Source organism: Perca fluviatilis, chromosome 4, assembly GCF_010015445.1.
Source record: "Perca fluviatilis chromosome 4, GENO_Pfluv_1.0, whole genome shotgun sequence".
NCBI lineage: Eukaryota > Metazoa > Chordata > Actinopteri > Perciformes > Percidae > Perca > Perca fluviatilis.
The window spans coordinates 8,901,457-8,916,523 of NC_053115.1; the positions used below are offsets into that span (position 1 = coordinate 8,901,457).

General features: G+C 39.7%; 1 protein-coding gene and 1 long non-coding RNA gene across 5 annotated transcripts in view; one reads left to right on the plus strand and one right to left on the minus strand.

The window, feature by feature from the left end:
* LOC120558080 overlaps positions 1 to 15,067 on the plus strand; it is a 54,266-nt gene that overhangs the window by 15,684 nt on the left and 23,515 nt on the right. The window lies entirely within an intron of this gene.
* The window catches only part of LOC120558079 (chemokine-like protein TAFA-1), a 127,229-nt gene continuing 117,144 nt past the window's right edge, over positions 4,983 to 15,067 (minus strand). For 2 of the 4 annotated variants that reach the window (XR_005639051.1, XR_005639052.1), the window contains exons 4-5: positions 11,746 to 15,067; positions 6,326 to 6,382 (exon numbers count right to left, since the gene is read on the minus strand). The exon at positions 11,746 to 15,067 is cut by the window's right edge and continues 448 nt beyond it. Coding sequence is in view for 1 of the 4 variants with exons in the window: in XM_039798931.1 (XP_039654865.1) it covers positions 6,365 to 6,382 (18 nt within the window). In the remaining 3 variants the exon portion in view is untranslated. Of the gene's footprint in view, positions 6,383 to 11,745 lie in introns of all 4 variants that reach the window. The other 2 variants (XR_005639053.1, XM_039798931.1) reach the window with 2 other exon arrangements.

The following is a 15,067-nucleotide window of genomic DNA, read 5'->3' on the forward strand; positions in this document are numbered from 1 at the left end:
TTTAATATGGCATCAGTTTGGTTATTTCTTTCTTTTTTAAATAGGTGAAAAAGTCTCGACAACTCAAACTGGCAATCATGTGGGAGTCATCAGTTACATTAAATAAAAGATGAACCTATCGCTTAGGGGTGTAAGAAAAAATCGAATCACTTGAGTATCGCAATATTTTATTTTGCAATACTGTGTCGATTTAAAAAAAGGCAATATTGATTTTTTTTTTTTTTGATAAAACAAAATTATTATAATTTCTTATTTTTTACGTTCAAAAATATTCATGTAAGACATTGGTTCACGTTTATGTTGTGTTTAAACCCCCTACCGCTAGATGGCTATGCTGAGGCACACCACTAGTGTCCTTGCTTAACAGTGCCTAGCAGTGCCTGACTTTTTGCTAGAAGCTAAAAAGTAGCTATGGCTGAACTTTGGCCTACTTTAGCATATAAAAATTAGCTCACTAAGAACATGTAAATCACAATCCCAAACTGGCAGTTTGATTTTCTGTGTACTGAATTGTTTAACTAAAGTAAACTTCTTTGACTTTTATGAACATCATGTTTTTTTTTAAATATTAGTTTTTTTTAAATTATACTTTAATAAAATCCCAATATATCGCCTTACGCACAGTATCGAAATATATTGAATCGTGACCCATGTATCGTGATACATATCGTATCGCCAGATTCTTGCCAATACACAGCCCTACTATCGCTAACTAACTGCAACAAAACCTGTCCTAACATAAAGATTATGATACGACATGAGGGTGTATTGGTTAAAAATGTACTCACATTTCAGAATAAAATCTATCAATTAAGAAGCACAGGTAACTTAACAGAGCAAAAGAGGGATATTGGACACAGTGAAATGGCAAAACTTTTCAGTCAGTGTGTAGGCAAGACAAATGCTCTAGTTTTCCTTTTCATCGTCCAAAGTTTAGATAAGTTCACTGCATCGTACTGAGTGTGTGGGCAGGTTTGGACTGACGGCACAGTGCTTTGTCTCTGGTTGGCAGTCTGAAGGCCAGGCTTCCCATTCATGTACAAACTTGGAGTGACAGCATGACATTTCATTTGACCTCCACTAACAAAATGCCAGTACAATCTGTTCTTGGTTATTATCATACCTGTGCACATAACAAATGTTATATATATAAATAAATAAATAAATAAATAAATAAATAAATAAATATATATAAATATTTATATAAATGGCGAAAAAATTATCTTTAAAAAAAAGTTGTGTGTATATATATATATATATATATATATATATATATAAATGGCTAAAAAAATTATCTTTAAAAAAAGTGTATGTATGTATGTGTATATATGTATATATATATATATATATATATATATATATATATATATATATATATATATATATATATATATATATACACACACACACACACACACACACACACACACACACACACACACACACACACACATTTATTTTAAAGATTATTTTTTCGCCATTTTTAGGCCTTTATTGACAGGACAGCTGAAGACATGAAAGGGGAGAGAGAGGGGAAAATGACATGCAGCAAAGGGCCGCAGGTCCGAGTAAAACCCGGACCTACTGCGTCGAGGAGTAAGCCTCTATATCTGGTCGCCCGCTCTACCAACTGAGCTATCCAGGCGCCCCACAAGTTGATATTTTAAACATAATTTAAAAGAACACTCTCAACCTGCTGTGTCTCTACACCCATATTAATATATACATCTTTACACCCAGTGACCAGAAAAAACAACTACAACAACTTGATGATTAAACACTATGATGTAACGCCATGCATGCTAGGTAACAAATATTTTTTTTATTGTATTTGATTACATTGCTTTGGGATTTCTGGTCAGTCAGCATAGTTGAAGAAAAAAAAACATATGGACTTCTTGGTTGTCGCATATGAAAGCTCTCTTTATGCTCTTTAAGCCTGCAAGGTGTGCTGTGTGTCCTCATAAAGTTGTGTGATGGTCCCATCCTGACAACAGCGGACTGCTCACACCATCTGTGATGACCAGAGAGGCTTCTACATCCCGTGTGCAACACATCTTCATAACTAAACGACATTATAGATTGATTTCCAAAGACGCTCAAAATGTCACATATGACCTTTCTATTTAATGCCGCACGGTGGCGGTTTAATGATGTGACCATTCTATTTAACGTAACTGGCGCAGTATTAAATGTTTAGTAAGATTTGTTAAAACAGAACTAGTTCAATTCCCTCCTTACAGGGAATTTCACGCTCTACTTTGTCGCCTCACTTGGAGGACAAAAAAGGGACCAGATGTATAACACCTTGATTATTTTAGCTAAACAGTTTATCCACAAATGTAGATTTTTGAAGGTGAGACCTTTATTTTGTGTGTTCATGAATGAGTTACGTATTTATAAGAAATCTTTGAAATGTATAAAAACTAAGCAAACAGGGAATGTGTTACAGATCATACCAAGTATTGGTTGTGGACTAGACCTCTATTTATTTATTTATTTATTTTTCTGTCTTTTTTTATTTATTTATAATTCAGTTGATTGAAAGCAAGTGTTTTTATACATTTCTGTAATATGTGATTGGTATATATTGAGGGTGAAATATACACAGCATCCTTGTACACTCTCCTAATGTTCAGAACAATGTATTGTTAGCTCCTTTCTCTACCTGATCCCTCTCTATTTTTAATCCAACTCTGTTATTCAATCACAAGTGGCAAGCAATTGAGAGCCTGCGTGTAGACATTGGTCCATGTGTGTGGAGGCACTGCTATGAAAAATAGGTAGTGTAGGGTTTGAAATTTTCACAGGAAAGCTGGTCTGTGATGACATTGGTGTCCTAGTTGAAACATGAGGGGAAATAAGGTGAGGAAAACGGTAAAGCAGCAGAAAAATACATTGTCATTGTGGCAGCTTCTGACAATCATAGACTGCCAAGTCATTTTGCTGACAAGTGAATTGGTGGTTGGCAGTCATGGCGCAGTGTCATGGGACTATGACAGGGATGTATTGTAAAGCCATCAGTGTGTGTGTTCATTTGTTACAAAACAATGGCGTTGCAGCAGGGCACTGGTGTGTTTCACTGCATATTGTTTGCTGTTTACAGACTTTAAAGAAGGTGTAGCCTGCTTTGTATCATCATAATTGTCTTGTCTTGCCAGTTAGCTTTTTAGCTGTAACTGTGTATAATGACATGCAATTTTTCTATTTCTTATGTCCAATGATTAACATGATTAATCAAGAATCTACTCTAAAATAAGATATTGTTACTTTTTGAGGCAAATGGGCCTCTGGTAATGATGCCAGTCCCTGAACAGCTATCATTGAGACCAAGTTTGGGTGTCATGATGATTTTGAGATGCTCTTAGCTGTCCAGCTCCATGGATGTTAATTGTAGAGGCGACATTTACAGTGACTCATGCCCATAATGACTATAATTATAGACCGCAAAGCTCCCACAGGTAAGGAACGTGCCCTTTTCTACAAATTATAGGCTATACAAATGATTTAAAGAATATGAAAGGTCATAAAGTGCAAAGACAGGAAGTAGTGTCAAAGAGGAGTGGAGGCTCCTGCTAAATGCTCTTAAAAGCAACCAAGCATTTAGCTTGCATGCAGGACAGAAGTTTGCATTTTACTTGAGATACCCTTGGAAGTTACTAATGCAAGTTTTTATAAACAATGCAGTCTGACATCTTCGGTACACGTCTTGGCTGTATGAAAAAGGTTGTCCTTGCTGTCAGGTGTTGATTAGCCATCCAGCGTGATGTGGACAGGGCTGTCTCTGTGTCTCTGTGGGAGGGCGGCAGGACTTGATGGATGTCTCACTTTTTGAGATTGCACAGCCCCGTGGAGAAGGAGGAGGACCCAGCCCCTGTTATCATGCTCTGCTCCTTTCTGCTCTGCCTAAAATGGAGCAGGATCTCCCTCCTCAGCACGACTCCATCGCCTCTGGATAAAGCTAAGGAGTGCATAAAATAGACAAAGAAAAAGCACCTTTTACATTTCTGATCCCAAAGCCCCTTTTTAAGCAAAAATCCACTTAGAACTTGCATAATAGGGAGGGAGAAATCCCTTGATTTTCTACACAAGCACTGAATTTAAGGATAATCTTCACAGTATGTTGCCTGTCTCTGTGTACCCTTTCTCAAAATACACAAGCATAGTGAAACAGACAAATCCACACACACACACACACACACACACACACACACACACACACACACACACACACACACACACACACACACACACACACACACACACACACACACACACACACACAAACACACACAGAGTGAATCCTATTAGATATAAGAAAACAAAGATGGGAACGGCTCATTGAGGAGGAAAAAACATGCTCTTGCTCTCTCTCCCTTTGCATATTCCTTCATGATTCTGGCAAGACCGCTGGGAGATTGATGCGTCTGTCTTCTTCATACCTTCTGTGACTGCTCAGCAAGGCGCCGGGCTCCATGAAACTAGCCAAACTCCTAAATGATGAATGTACACTAGTGCGTCCACTGGGAGAAGAAACAAATCTCATATCAGCCGAGAGAGGAGGTTGATATTGAAAATCATCTGGAATTTTGCCTGCCACGATATTGAAAATCTTTATTCTAATTGCATGAATGAATTGAATGTGCTGTTGTGATAAATCCTCTGTGCCACAAAGGGAATTGTATAAATGAAGCATCATAGGTGTGTGTGTGTGTGTGTGTGTGTGTGTGGGTGTGGGTGTGTGGGTGGGTGTGTGTGTGTGTGTGTGTGTGTGTGTGTCTCCCCGTAAGTCATTTTCACACTTGCCTTGTGCTGCTGTTGATTGCTTGTTTACTCAAGCAAAAACTCTGTTCACAATGTTAACACATCTTATAAATGAAACTCTGACAGGATCTTTCACCCACATATTACATATCAAATTGTCATAAGACGAATATTTTTCAAAATATCAGTTCCATGTGAAGTGAATGGGAGACAGCAAATCAGTATAGAAAACCATTTTTATTTCCCATAAGGCTGTCCTTTTATTTACTTATATCTTCTGGGGGATAACTGTATGTTTCTCCATTGTGACTAATACTTTCTCACTGTCATTTTGAATAAATCATCTCTCTCTGGTGTGAGAGAGAGAGAGAGAGAGAGAGAGAGAGAGAGAGAGAGATCTACACGACAAACACAGTCACGCAGTCGCCCATGACCACATTCCACAGCAGAAATAGACACTAACTGTCCGATTATGGTCTGAGTTTTTCTGCTGCTGTTCTATGTCCCTACTGTATCTTAGTGGAAAGCTCAGGGGCTGTTGTTAGTGCTGCTTTCGTTTGTGAGGCAGTTCTATACAGTGTTTTCCTCATCTTTACAGAAACTACAAGCATGTTCTGGCTTTACCAAGGACATTGCTGAATGACGAAAGTGACCAATACTTATATTTATGACTCTGTTGTGGCTTTTTTCAAAGCAAGCATATACTGCAAACGTCCTACTGTATTGGGACAACAGGCTCTGAATAAGTATGAACTGTACTATTCAGTGGCCGATCAATATTCCACCATGGGGCTCAAGCTCCTAATAGAGTCTTAAATATATTTTTCAGCTTTTTGAATCTGTCATCTTATATGTGATGTATTTATATATGTATATACACACAAATTATCTTACATACAAAGAAAAGAAGTGCTCATGAATTTACATCGGGCATGCCCACGAATAAAAGTCAAAATGTCCATCATGAAGGATGAAGGTGAGGCCATGTGGACCCTAATGCCTCTCAAAGATTCTTCATTAACTCATTATAGGCTGTTAGTGGTCTCTGTCACTGAAAATTCAGTGTTTTTTAACCAAACCTCCTCAGTGTTGTCACAGCAAGGCCGTCCTGCTGGGGTAGCGAGTCAAATACAAATGCCTGCCACAAAAATAAAAGGGTATAACGGTAATTTCCCTCATTTTGCCCTCAGTTCTGTGGATCCCATGTTCAGGTCTCCTAAACCGGTTTACCTTCAGGCAGGGCGAACGTCTTCATATAATGTATTAACAACTTCTAAATAACCCCTGCTAAGCCTTTTCAGTTTTTGAGGGGAAGACGGCGGAGGGAAACAGAGAGAGAGTAGGTCGGAAACTGGCCACAGCTGTGTGGAAGAGGAGAGTCACCAACATGGGGCTCATTGATCAAACAGGGGATTAGTCTGGTTTCAAATCCTTGGCACCACACGAGCAAATCTGTTTTATCTGGGTTGATATCCTTTCTGTGGTCCCAGGTAATCCAGTCAGTAGCCGTGGATGTAATAGTTTTAGTCCGTTCGGTGGGTAGAGCAAGGGTAGATGAAGGTAAGAGCCTGGCACGCAGCCCTGCAATGGGAGCTCTCTGTTAGGTCCTGGGATGAATCTGCAACACAGACGAGGAAGAGGAGAGAAAACACACATGCACTTAGATAGAACAAAGGAATACACGTTTGCGAGGATTAGACCGAGAGGAATTGCTCCTTTCGTGTGTTTCAAAAACTAGGGGGAGTCGTTTGAACTGAGGCTTTGTACAGCCCCGTCTCACCATATCGTTTCTGCTTCTACTAAAAACAGACCCCTTATACGACACAGAAAATACGAGTAAAAACAACACCGAAAATGGACGTGTGTTTGGCATGTATAGGTATATCGGAATATATCAGGAAAGCTCTTTGTACAAAACAACCCTAAAATGACTTTAGCTTTGCTAAACGGAATTAGGGCTCCTGCTGTGGAGTCTGAGCCGTCTCTCTGTGACTCTGGTTCAGGGACGCTTATGCAGCCTCAGTTGCAGACCTGGACACATTTCAATGGTACATTGTGCAACCTTGAGACTGCAATTGAATGTCCTGCTTTTCAGCATCCTGCTCAACCTGAAGCTCAATAAAAACTGTGTGCATGACGTCTAGTCGAGTTCCTTGCCCTCTTATGACCGTCTATTCAGCAAAAGCATGTACACGTTGTACAGAATATTTCTTTGCCTAACTTTCATCACATTTCCAGTTATTGTACTGATTTAAGATTGTACCGTGAATAAATGTGAAGTTCTCTGCACACAATGTGGGCAATTAGAAATCCCATAATCCTGTTTAACTAAGAAATACAGCCATGACATTTCCAGCAGGCTTGGCAGGTGGTAGCCAGGTGTGTGGATTTGATTGTGAAGGGTGCTGCCTGGGACTCTGAGCTTGAGCTGTAGCACATAGAGAATCTCAGAGCTCCAATTTGTTGGACATGCTGGCAAATTAATTTATTGACTATTCTTTGTGGGTAAAATGATGTGCACCTGTATTCACCTACTGTATTGTGTGTTATTTTGAGATTATGCTTCAGAGAACAATCGGAGAAGCAGGAGACTCTCATGCATTTGAATTTAATTTAATTTAGCATAAACATTGAGTATGTCTGAAAACATAATGTGGTGCAGTTATATTGTTGGGATAGAGTGTTTAATCTGACAGAATTATTTTATACATTACAAAAATCTTTATTTAAGGAAGTCAATTAGGTCATAAACCCGTTTCTTTGCCAAAGGGGTGCGCTTGTTTGTTTTTTTTAAGATTATTTTGGGGCTGTTTTCACTTTATTTCAGAGTGACCGTGGATAGACAGGAAAGGTGGGAAGGAGATGGGGGATGACACGCAGCAAAGGGACGCAGGTCTGATTCGAACCCAGGCCGCCGTAAAGGCCTCAGCCTACATGGGGCGCACGCTCTTACTGGGTGAGCTAGAGGTCACCCTGTTTCGCCATTTCTTAATGAAAATGAACTTGCATTAAGAATTTTCTAAAATCCAGTGTTATTTGCAGCTCTTACTTCTCCGACAAGTACAAAACATACAACGATATAGGTTGTTTATTCATACTCTTTAATACAGTGTTTCTCAAACTTTTTTCAAGTATGTACCCCTTTGAATTTTTCAGCCAAGTACCCCATGAACGCTGCCCCTGTTTAGGCTAAACAAAAACCTTGTAACTGAAAAACACTTAAATACTAGCCTACATTTCAAATGTTTAGAATACATCACTAACTTAATTAGTTATTATAGTATAATTATTTATATTTATATTTATATTTATATATATATATTATTATTTATTTATTGATAAAACAAATCTCACGTAGCCCCTGTAGTACTCCAAAGTACCCCTATGGGTACTAGCACCCACATTTAAGAAATACTGCTCTAATACGACTAACAGGAGCGTTTCATTAATAAACGCCTCTAGCGGTGTCAGGAAATACGACCCATAGGAGCGTTTTCTGTCCTCATATCTAAACTAGAGAATTTAACACATCGTAAACGTTGTGAAATGGTCGCAGTTTGGTTAGGCAAAAAAACTACTTAATTAAGTCTAGAAGAATGATTGTTCTGTTAGGTCAGTTCTGTTTGCAGGGCTGTTGGTTAATAGATCAGAAAGCTGTTAAAAGATTTCAAAGACATTTGATGTGTTTGTAAAGGAGTTCTAATTGTCCATTGCCATTTGTATTTTGATGCAGATCCACATTCAAACATTTCCTGTTTCTAAAATAACACATTTACGGCCTTTACAAAGGAATGTGCAGAGTTCTTGAGGCCTATCTTGGTTGAAGATACAGATGCTAGAAATTTCCTAAAACAAGGGAAGCTGCGCCATCGGTAGATTCTTTTTTTTTAAGACCAAATGACAGGAAAGTGTTAAGGAAACACTTTGCAGTACTGACGTGTTCTCCCTTGCTGACTACATCATGCCATTCAGGTAGTTGCACTGCAGCTGTTCCTCGGTGTGCTCGTAATAGCTTCACAGTCTCAGATTGAGTTGAATTAAGTTTATGTTGACCGCCAGGTCTTGTCACAGGGTCTTTCTCTGTACAGATTGGGTCCTGAAACACAGTAATCCTCTGGGCTCATCTGTCCAGCATTTGCGTCTTTATCATCTATTGTACGATGACAATGTTGGAGCAGAGAATGAACAAAAGCAGTAACAGGTTACACATTACGTCTCACTCTATCTCAGACACGATCCACTAGAGGTTTGTTAGTGGGAGAAGAGGGGTTGTATGCAAATCCTGTCATTTCAACCCGTGTGTGTGTGTGTGTGTGTGTGTGTGTGTGTGTGTGTGTGTGTGTGTGTGTGTGTGTGTGTGTGTGTGTGTTGTGTGTGTGTGTGTTTTGTGTGTGTGTGTGTTTTTGTGTGTGTGTGTGTGTGTGTGTGTGTGTGTGTGTGTGTCTGTGTCTGTGACTAAAAGTGTCCTTCGTTCTTTTTTTTTTGGTTCTCTGTCTCTTCAAATTCAGTGCAGCAGGTAGCAGCGGATTGCTCAAGGATTTCCTGCCTAAACCATCTTTGCTGGCAACTAAGTCATCTGCATTCTAATTTGCTGGCCGTTTTAAATTGCAATTTACTTCAGTTAGTAAAAGGACCAAGGACAATTGCCTTAGGAAAAGAATTTAGTGCAAACACAGCCTACCCTTTCTTGTCTAGTGCTGAGCAAATCAATCATGCCAGCTATGAAACTGTTTCAAACAGCACTAAAGAGCACCCTCTAAAAACAGAAGACTCCAGACAACAAAATACATCAAGATCCATTTAATGTGACATTGAAAATGTAAAAAAGAAAATTGGTAGAAAGTAATCAATAGCACTCCTCTTCCGCCTAAACCTGTATAAAATGTCATAAGGATGACAATCTGGCCATTCTTGGCAGCTCAGATGGCATCTGTCATAACTTCATACTTAAAAAGCAATATAAATAGACAAACAAAAGTAGGTTATTTATCTCAAACGACACACTGTTTACCGTTTGTGTTTGTCATCGTGATGACATTGAGTGAAGGAGGAGGAGAGGTGTTAACAGGCACAGGGATGGAACAGATGATTTCTCTGTTAAGTTGAACTGTACATTGCATGGCCACTTGGAGTTCATTTTGATCATTCTTGGTGTGGTCTCCCGATTTTGACAAATTAGGTGTTGATGCACCTGCTGGCAGGTCACTTTTGCTCTGAAACTGTCTCACAGATAGCCTACATCCTGTCACAGTGTTGTTTTGCTTGAAAAAGTGCCCTCCGCTCCTTTTAATCAGGGACACCTGGGTCTTTGAACAGCAAATAAATCATGTACGACTTGTTATATGAGACACACACTGCAAAGTGTGAAAGCTGTGTATCCACTTGAGTTCAATGCTTAGCACTCACTAATCTGAACGATTACATATTCCATCGTAGAAAGGCTGGGACCCTATACAAAACAACTACTGTACTCGAGTGATGTTGCAGTGTGAAATAAAAAAAATCCATTAAAATTCATTGAATGCCTTTTATATTTCGGATGTACGGCATTCTAGCACACTAACTAAGGTTATCAAATGAACAGAATTCTTGTCAATATCATCAAAAGCAGAGGAGACTGAATGGGAGAAAAGATGTTTTCATTACAGCCCGCTCATTCTGCCGGTCTCTCTTAAGGTGTAGAATTGTTTGGATGGAGCAGAAATAGATTTATCTATTTAGCGCGTGGAGCAGGTAATTTAGATCTATGATGGGTGTGTGTTTTTGGAAGGTGCTCCCCCAGTATCGCTCTCATTGTGACTGCCACAAACAAAAGGGCCTGCCTTGTCTGCTGCTATAGAACAGGCAATGCAGGGCTCCCTTTCTGAAAGACATAAAGAAAGAAAAGAAGAAACATGGGTGTCAGGTACTGGCTTTGCTTGGCTTCTTACTTTTCATGCCAATTTTTATGATGGCGATGAAATCTGTTTTGTTGGTAAACATGTGTGTGTGACTGCCTCACTGTGCTTCAAAGAGACTTTTCAGAGCAAAATGAAAACCTGCAGCTGAAATAAAATGGCTGAGAATTTAAAAAAAAAACGCACACAATAAAACAGTGTTGTGTGCTTGCTGGCTTGTGACGGAACAAATACAAATGAGGCAATTTGGCCTGAGAGGCAGGTGAATGAGGAATGTTGATTAAAAAAAGAGAGCAGAGTGCAGGATAAAAGGCCTTTCATGTGGCCTTCGGGCTATGCTGTGTGCTGATAGCTGCTTCAACAAGACCCTCAGAGGGGGATCAGGATACCAAGTGGCCTCTGATAAGAAGCCACACGACAAAAAGGGAGAGGCTTGCCCGGGGGTCTCACGTACACACACAAACGCAGACATATCAAACACATCAAACACGTGCGTTCATACACAACTACGAGCACACACAGAGAGGAGCAAGTAGTATGTCACAGATTAGTGACTAATGGGATTGGCAGACCGGTGTAAGGCACTGTAATCAAGCCCACACAGTGGCTGATAGTAAAAACAGGACATGGAACAAAGGAGGCAATGAAAGGATTTGCGACTGATCCTGCCATTACACTATGCACAGACAGCAGGGTTTTGCTAAGAGGTGGATCTGCTCTGTGTGCGTTTCTACAGTACTCAATGAGTGTGCTGCTACAGCACATGCATGTTCACCCATCTATGCACTGACTTCCGTAAATGTGCCACCGTTTTATTTGAAAATGCAGCAACTTACTTTTTATTTATGCGTGCACTGCCTGGGCTGGTTGATAAATATTTACAGTGGGTGGCGGTGCATTCAGTATTTGTGTCACGCCTGCCTAATCATGCACAGCATGTAAACACACACTTGATTATTTGGGTTAATGAGAAGTCACTGAACATGAGCTGGTCCCACTCCTGCCGCCTGACACTCAAGTACATTACAGTGATGTGAGAGAGACGGGAAATCAAAAACAAAGAACAGCTTGAGAAAAGACTAACCTTTACAGAAGCAAGAATGCAGCTCAATTTCTGTTGACCCATCCTCTGCATTTTGCTTCCGGAAGCTAAAAAGGGGAGTATGGCTGGGTGTTCTGCAAAGAGAGGGTCAAGAAAAAAGGACACGTGTGTATTGGGTAGAAAAGCAGCTTCCGGCCTGACCTTTTGGCCCTCGTCACTTAAGGTTTTTATAATATTAGACCAAAGCCATTTTACTCATATGTATGTATTAATGCTCCTCCTCCATTTGTGTGCAGAAATGTACAGTGTTGATTAATGTATCTTGAGAGAATAAAGCAAATAATCAATTGTATAAAGACAATCATGACTTCAATTTTACTTATTTCAAATTGTGCAAAGGACTGAATTGAGAATTGGAGATGCATTCTTTAGAGTGAAGTACTACACCTTACCTTGACAGGATGGCAAGACCCTATTCGATCAACATCTTTCTGAACATTTTGGGCCTTTGGTGGCTGTGAAGGGGTCCAGTGAAAGCTTTATGTCTGTCTGCTGACGTATAAATTTGCGGAACAACCTTGGGAGCCCCGTGTGGTCTAACCTTCACTGGCTGTTCCCTCTTTCCTTACCATCACATTAGTCTCTGCTTCTATTCAAAGCCATTGTCGCCGAGCACTAAGAGAAGTTTGCTGATCGCTTGCAGGTGAGAGGGGGGGGGAAGCGAGTTATTAAATGAATACAAATCGGGTGATCAACCTGTCACGGAGTGCTGGACTGCTGGCTTCGAGGACTTAACTCCCTTCATTATTTTTGCATGCCGCATTGAGAGTCGGTTTACGGAGCCGAAAGGCAGTGGAGAAGCAGCGTGGCAGTTAACTTTATCTCTGAGAGGAGTGTGGCCTGAGGCAGAGCCCACCTGTTTGTTTACGGCCTGCTTTATGTTTGTTCTTTACTACTATGGGCCCTTGGATAGGTTGCCTACATCGAACAGAGTCCACTTTGTTATACAGATGTGCTGTGCTTTCGGAGTATTATCTATACAGTGTGACACATCCTTTTTACCCACAGGTTTGACACTGGGAATATTTCATTGTTTAATGACAGAAGGTTAATTGCAAATGATGCAGATAGCAGAAAATCTTTGTCAAAGCACTTAATCAAAGTATTCAAACACAGGGTCTTGTTATTTCTACTAATTTTCTACTTTTTAAGTCCAGGAAGGGAGGTTGACTAGTAAAATGAAATCTGTCTGGCATTTGGGCATATATGTGTGGATATGTATAAGTGTGTGTATTAGAGGTGTGACGAGATCTCGTCCTCACGACTATGCTTATTTCAAGACTGCTGCTGCTCTGCACTTGTGTACTGATATCGCGAGACACTTTTTACCTTGACAAGAAATCTCTTCCTCGTCCCACCTCTAGATACTAGAGTAGCCTACTTCCTTGTTTATTGCTGCAATTAATAAAATGCAGAGGAGGAGAAAAGAGCATCTGTCTTCACAAAAATCATAAGTATTTGATGGTAATTTAATCGTGCTTTAGAACGTAATCAATGTGAAACAATAGTAAAATCAGCTTTATTTCTCTCTGTCTACTCTACAATGACAAATTCAAGTACAAAACATTTTGGTCTCAACTACTGCCAGAAAACGCTTAGTTATGTTGTAACCTTGGTTCTCTTGAGTGAAGAGACTATCGCTCCACTATACATGGAATAAGTAACAGTGTAACTGTTAGTTATACAGAAGAGAAGCCAGTTATCTGAGTTTGTGGCAAAACCTTTCAGTGTTCGGTTTTCATTTTGGGACTTTCGATTGAATAAAGGACTATTTTTCCAGTCTTATTTCTTCATTGTCGTTTTCTGTAAAATAGTGTTAAAATCTTGTCTCGATCTCGTGAACCCAATCTCGTGTCTCGTCTCGTGAGCTGGGTGTCTCGTCACACCCCTAGTGTCTATGGGTTAAATGTGCATATAGTATACGGTGCTGCACATACAGAATAGAGGGGTGAACTATGAAGCGAGAACCTAAAGCCAGAGGTTTTGAGGTTACAAAGGTGGCTCTCTTTTAATCTGGTCGCCATGGCAATTTATGCTGCAGACCTATCCTGGTACGGACCAGTTTGTTTAGTGTTTTCATCGGGAAAAATGCAAAGGAAAACCATTCCTTTCTCGCGGGGACGGCTCACAATCATCCCAAATGACAAGTCTGAGAAATGTTTTACTCGTCGGCAGTAGGAGTTGGGGCTGGGGACGTATACAGTACAATAGTTTTTCGAGCCCTGTGAGATAGTTTAGCCGGTTGAAGGCTCGCTACCGTGATGATGACATCTGCCTGTAGAAATGCGAAACTGACACAAGGAGAAGCAATAACTTTGTTCTACAGCAGCCACACTGACAAGGCTGCCTGCAGATGTGTCTGCAGACATTTTTTGTTAATCTGCCTTGTGAGCGCAGACATCGGCCAATGACGATTTATCTTAAAATGTCAGTAATCGGCCCATTTAATTGGCCAACCCATTAATCGGAATATCCCTACTCTATAGTCACAAGTCAATCTATGAGCTATACAGATACCCAGCTGGCAAACTTGCCATAACATTACATTATAAATGCCACCGAACAAAGCCATGCAATTACAATAGCACAAACTGTATGCATTGGGTTGATGTTGTTTTTTGCCACAGGAATTTGCATGCATTCAATTGGTGATGCACAAAATCTGAGCAAGAATACAGTTTTATTTTATTTGCAAGGCTGTTGTGGCTCTCACTGAACTACTAAATATGTTTGTAGTGCTCCTTGGTTATTTGCCCACATGGTTCTAAAATAAGCCGTTATAACATTGCAGGTAGCATACATAAATATCTATATTAACAATCAGTATGACGTTTACTTGCATATGACATGCGGTATAATTCCTTCAAATCAAACCATAATGTTGGATTATGTTTTTATGCTTAGTCCTTATTTTCTAAAGTCTGTTTAACACTACTCGTATATTGCAACTAATAGAAAACAGATTAGAAATTTGATTATCTGTTGTTATTTTTCACAGTTAATAATCAATCAATAAAATTAATTTGGCCAAAAACTAAAGTGATTTCTACATATCCTGCATTATGGGACAGTCTCAGACCTACAGTAAATGCAGTTCTTGAGATTAACGTTTAAATCTTTCTATCAAGTTTAAAGTGTAAGAGCTGTGGAATGAGCAGTTGTCATGTTAGAAATAAACGGTAGGTATTGAGAGTGTGTCAAAAAATAAATACATTGACTTACGAATTTACACAATCAGTTATTTTCTGCCAGCTTTCCTCTCTTGTGTTATTTGCAGCAACAGTGTTGCTTTTTGCTGTAATAA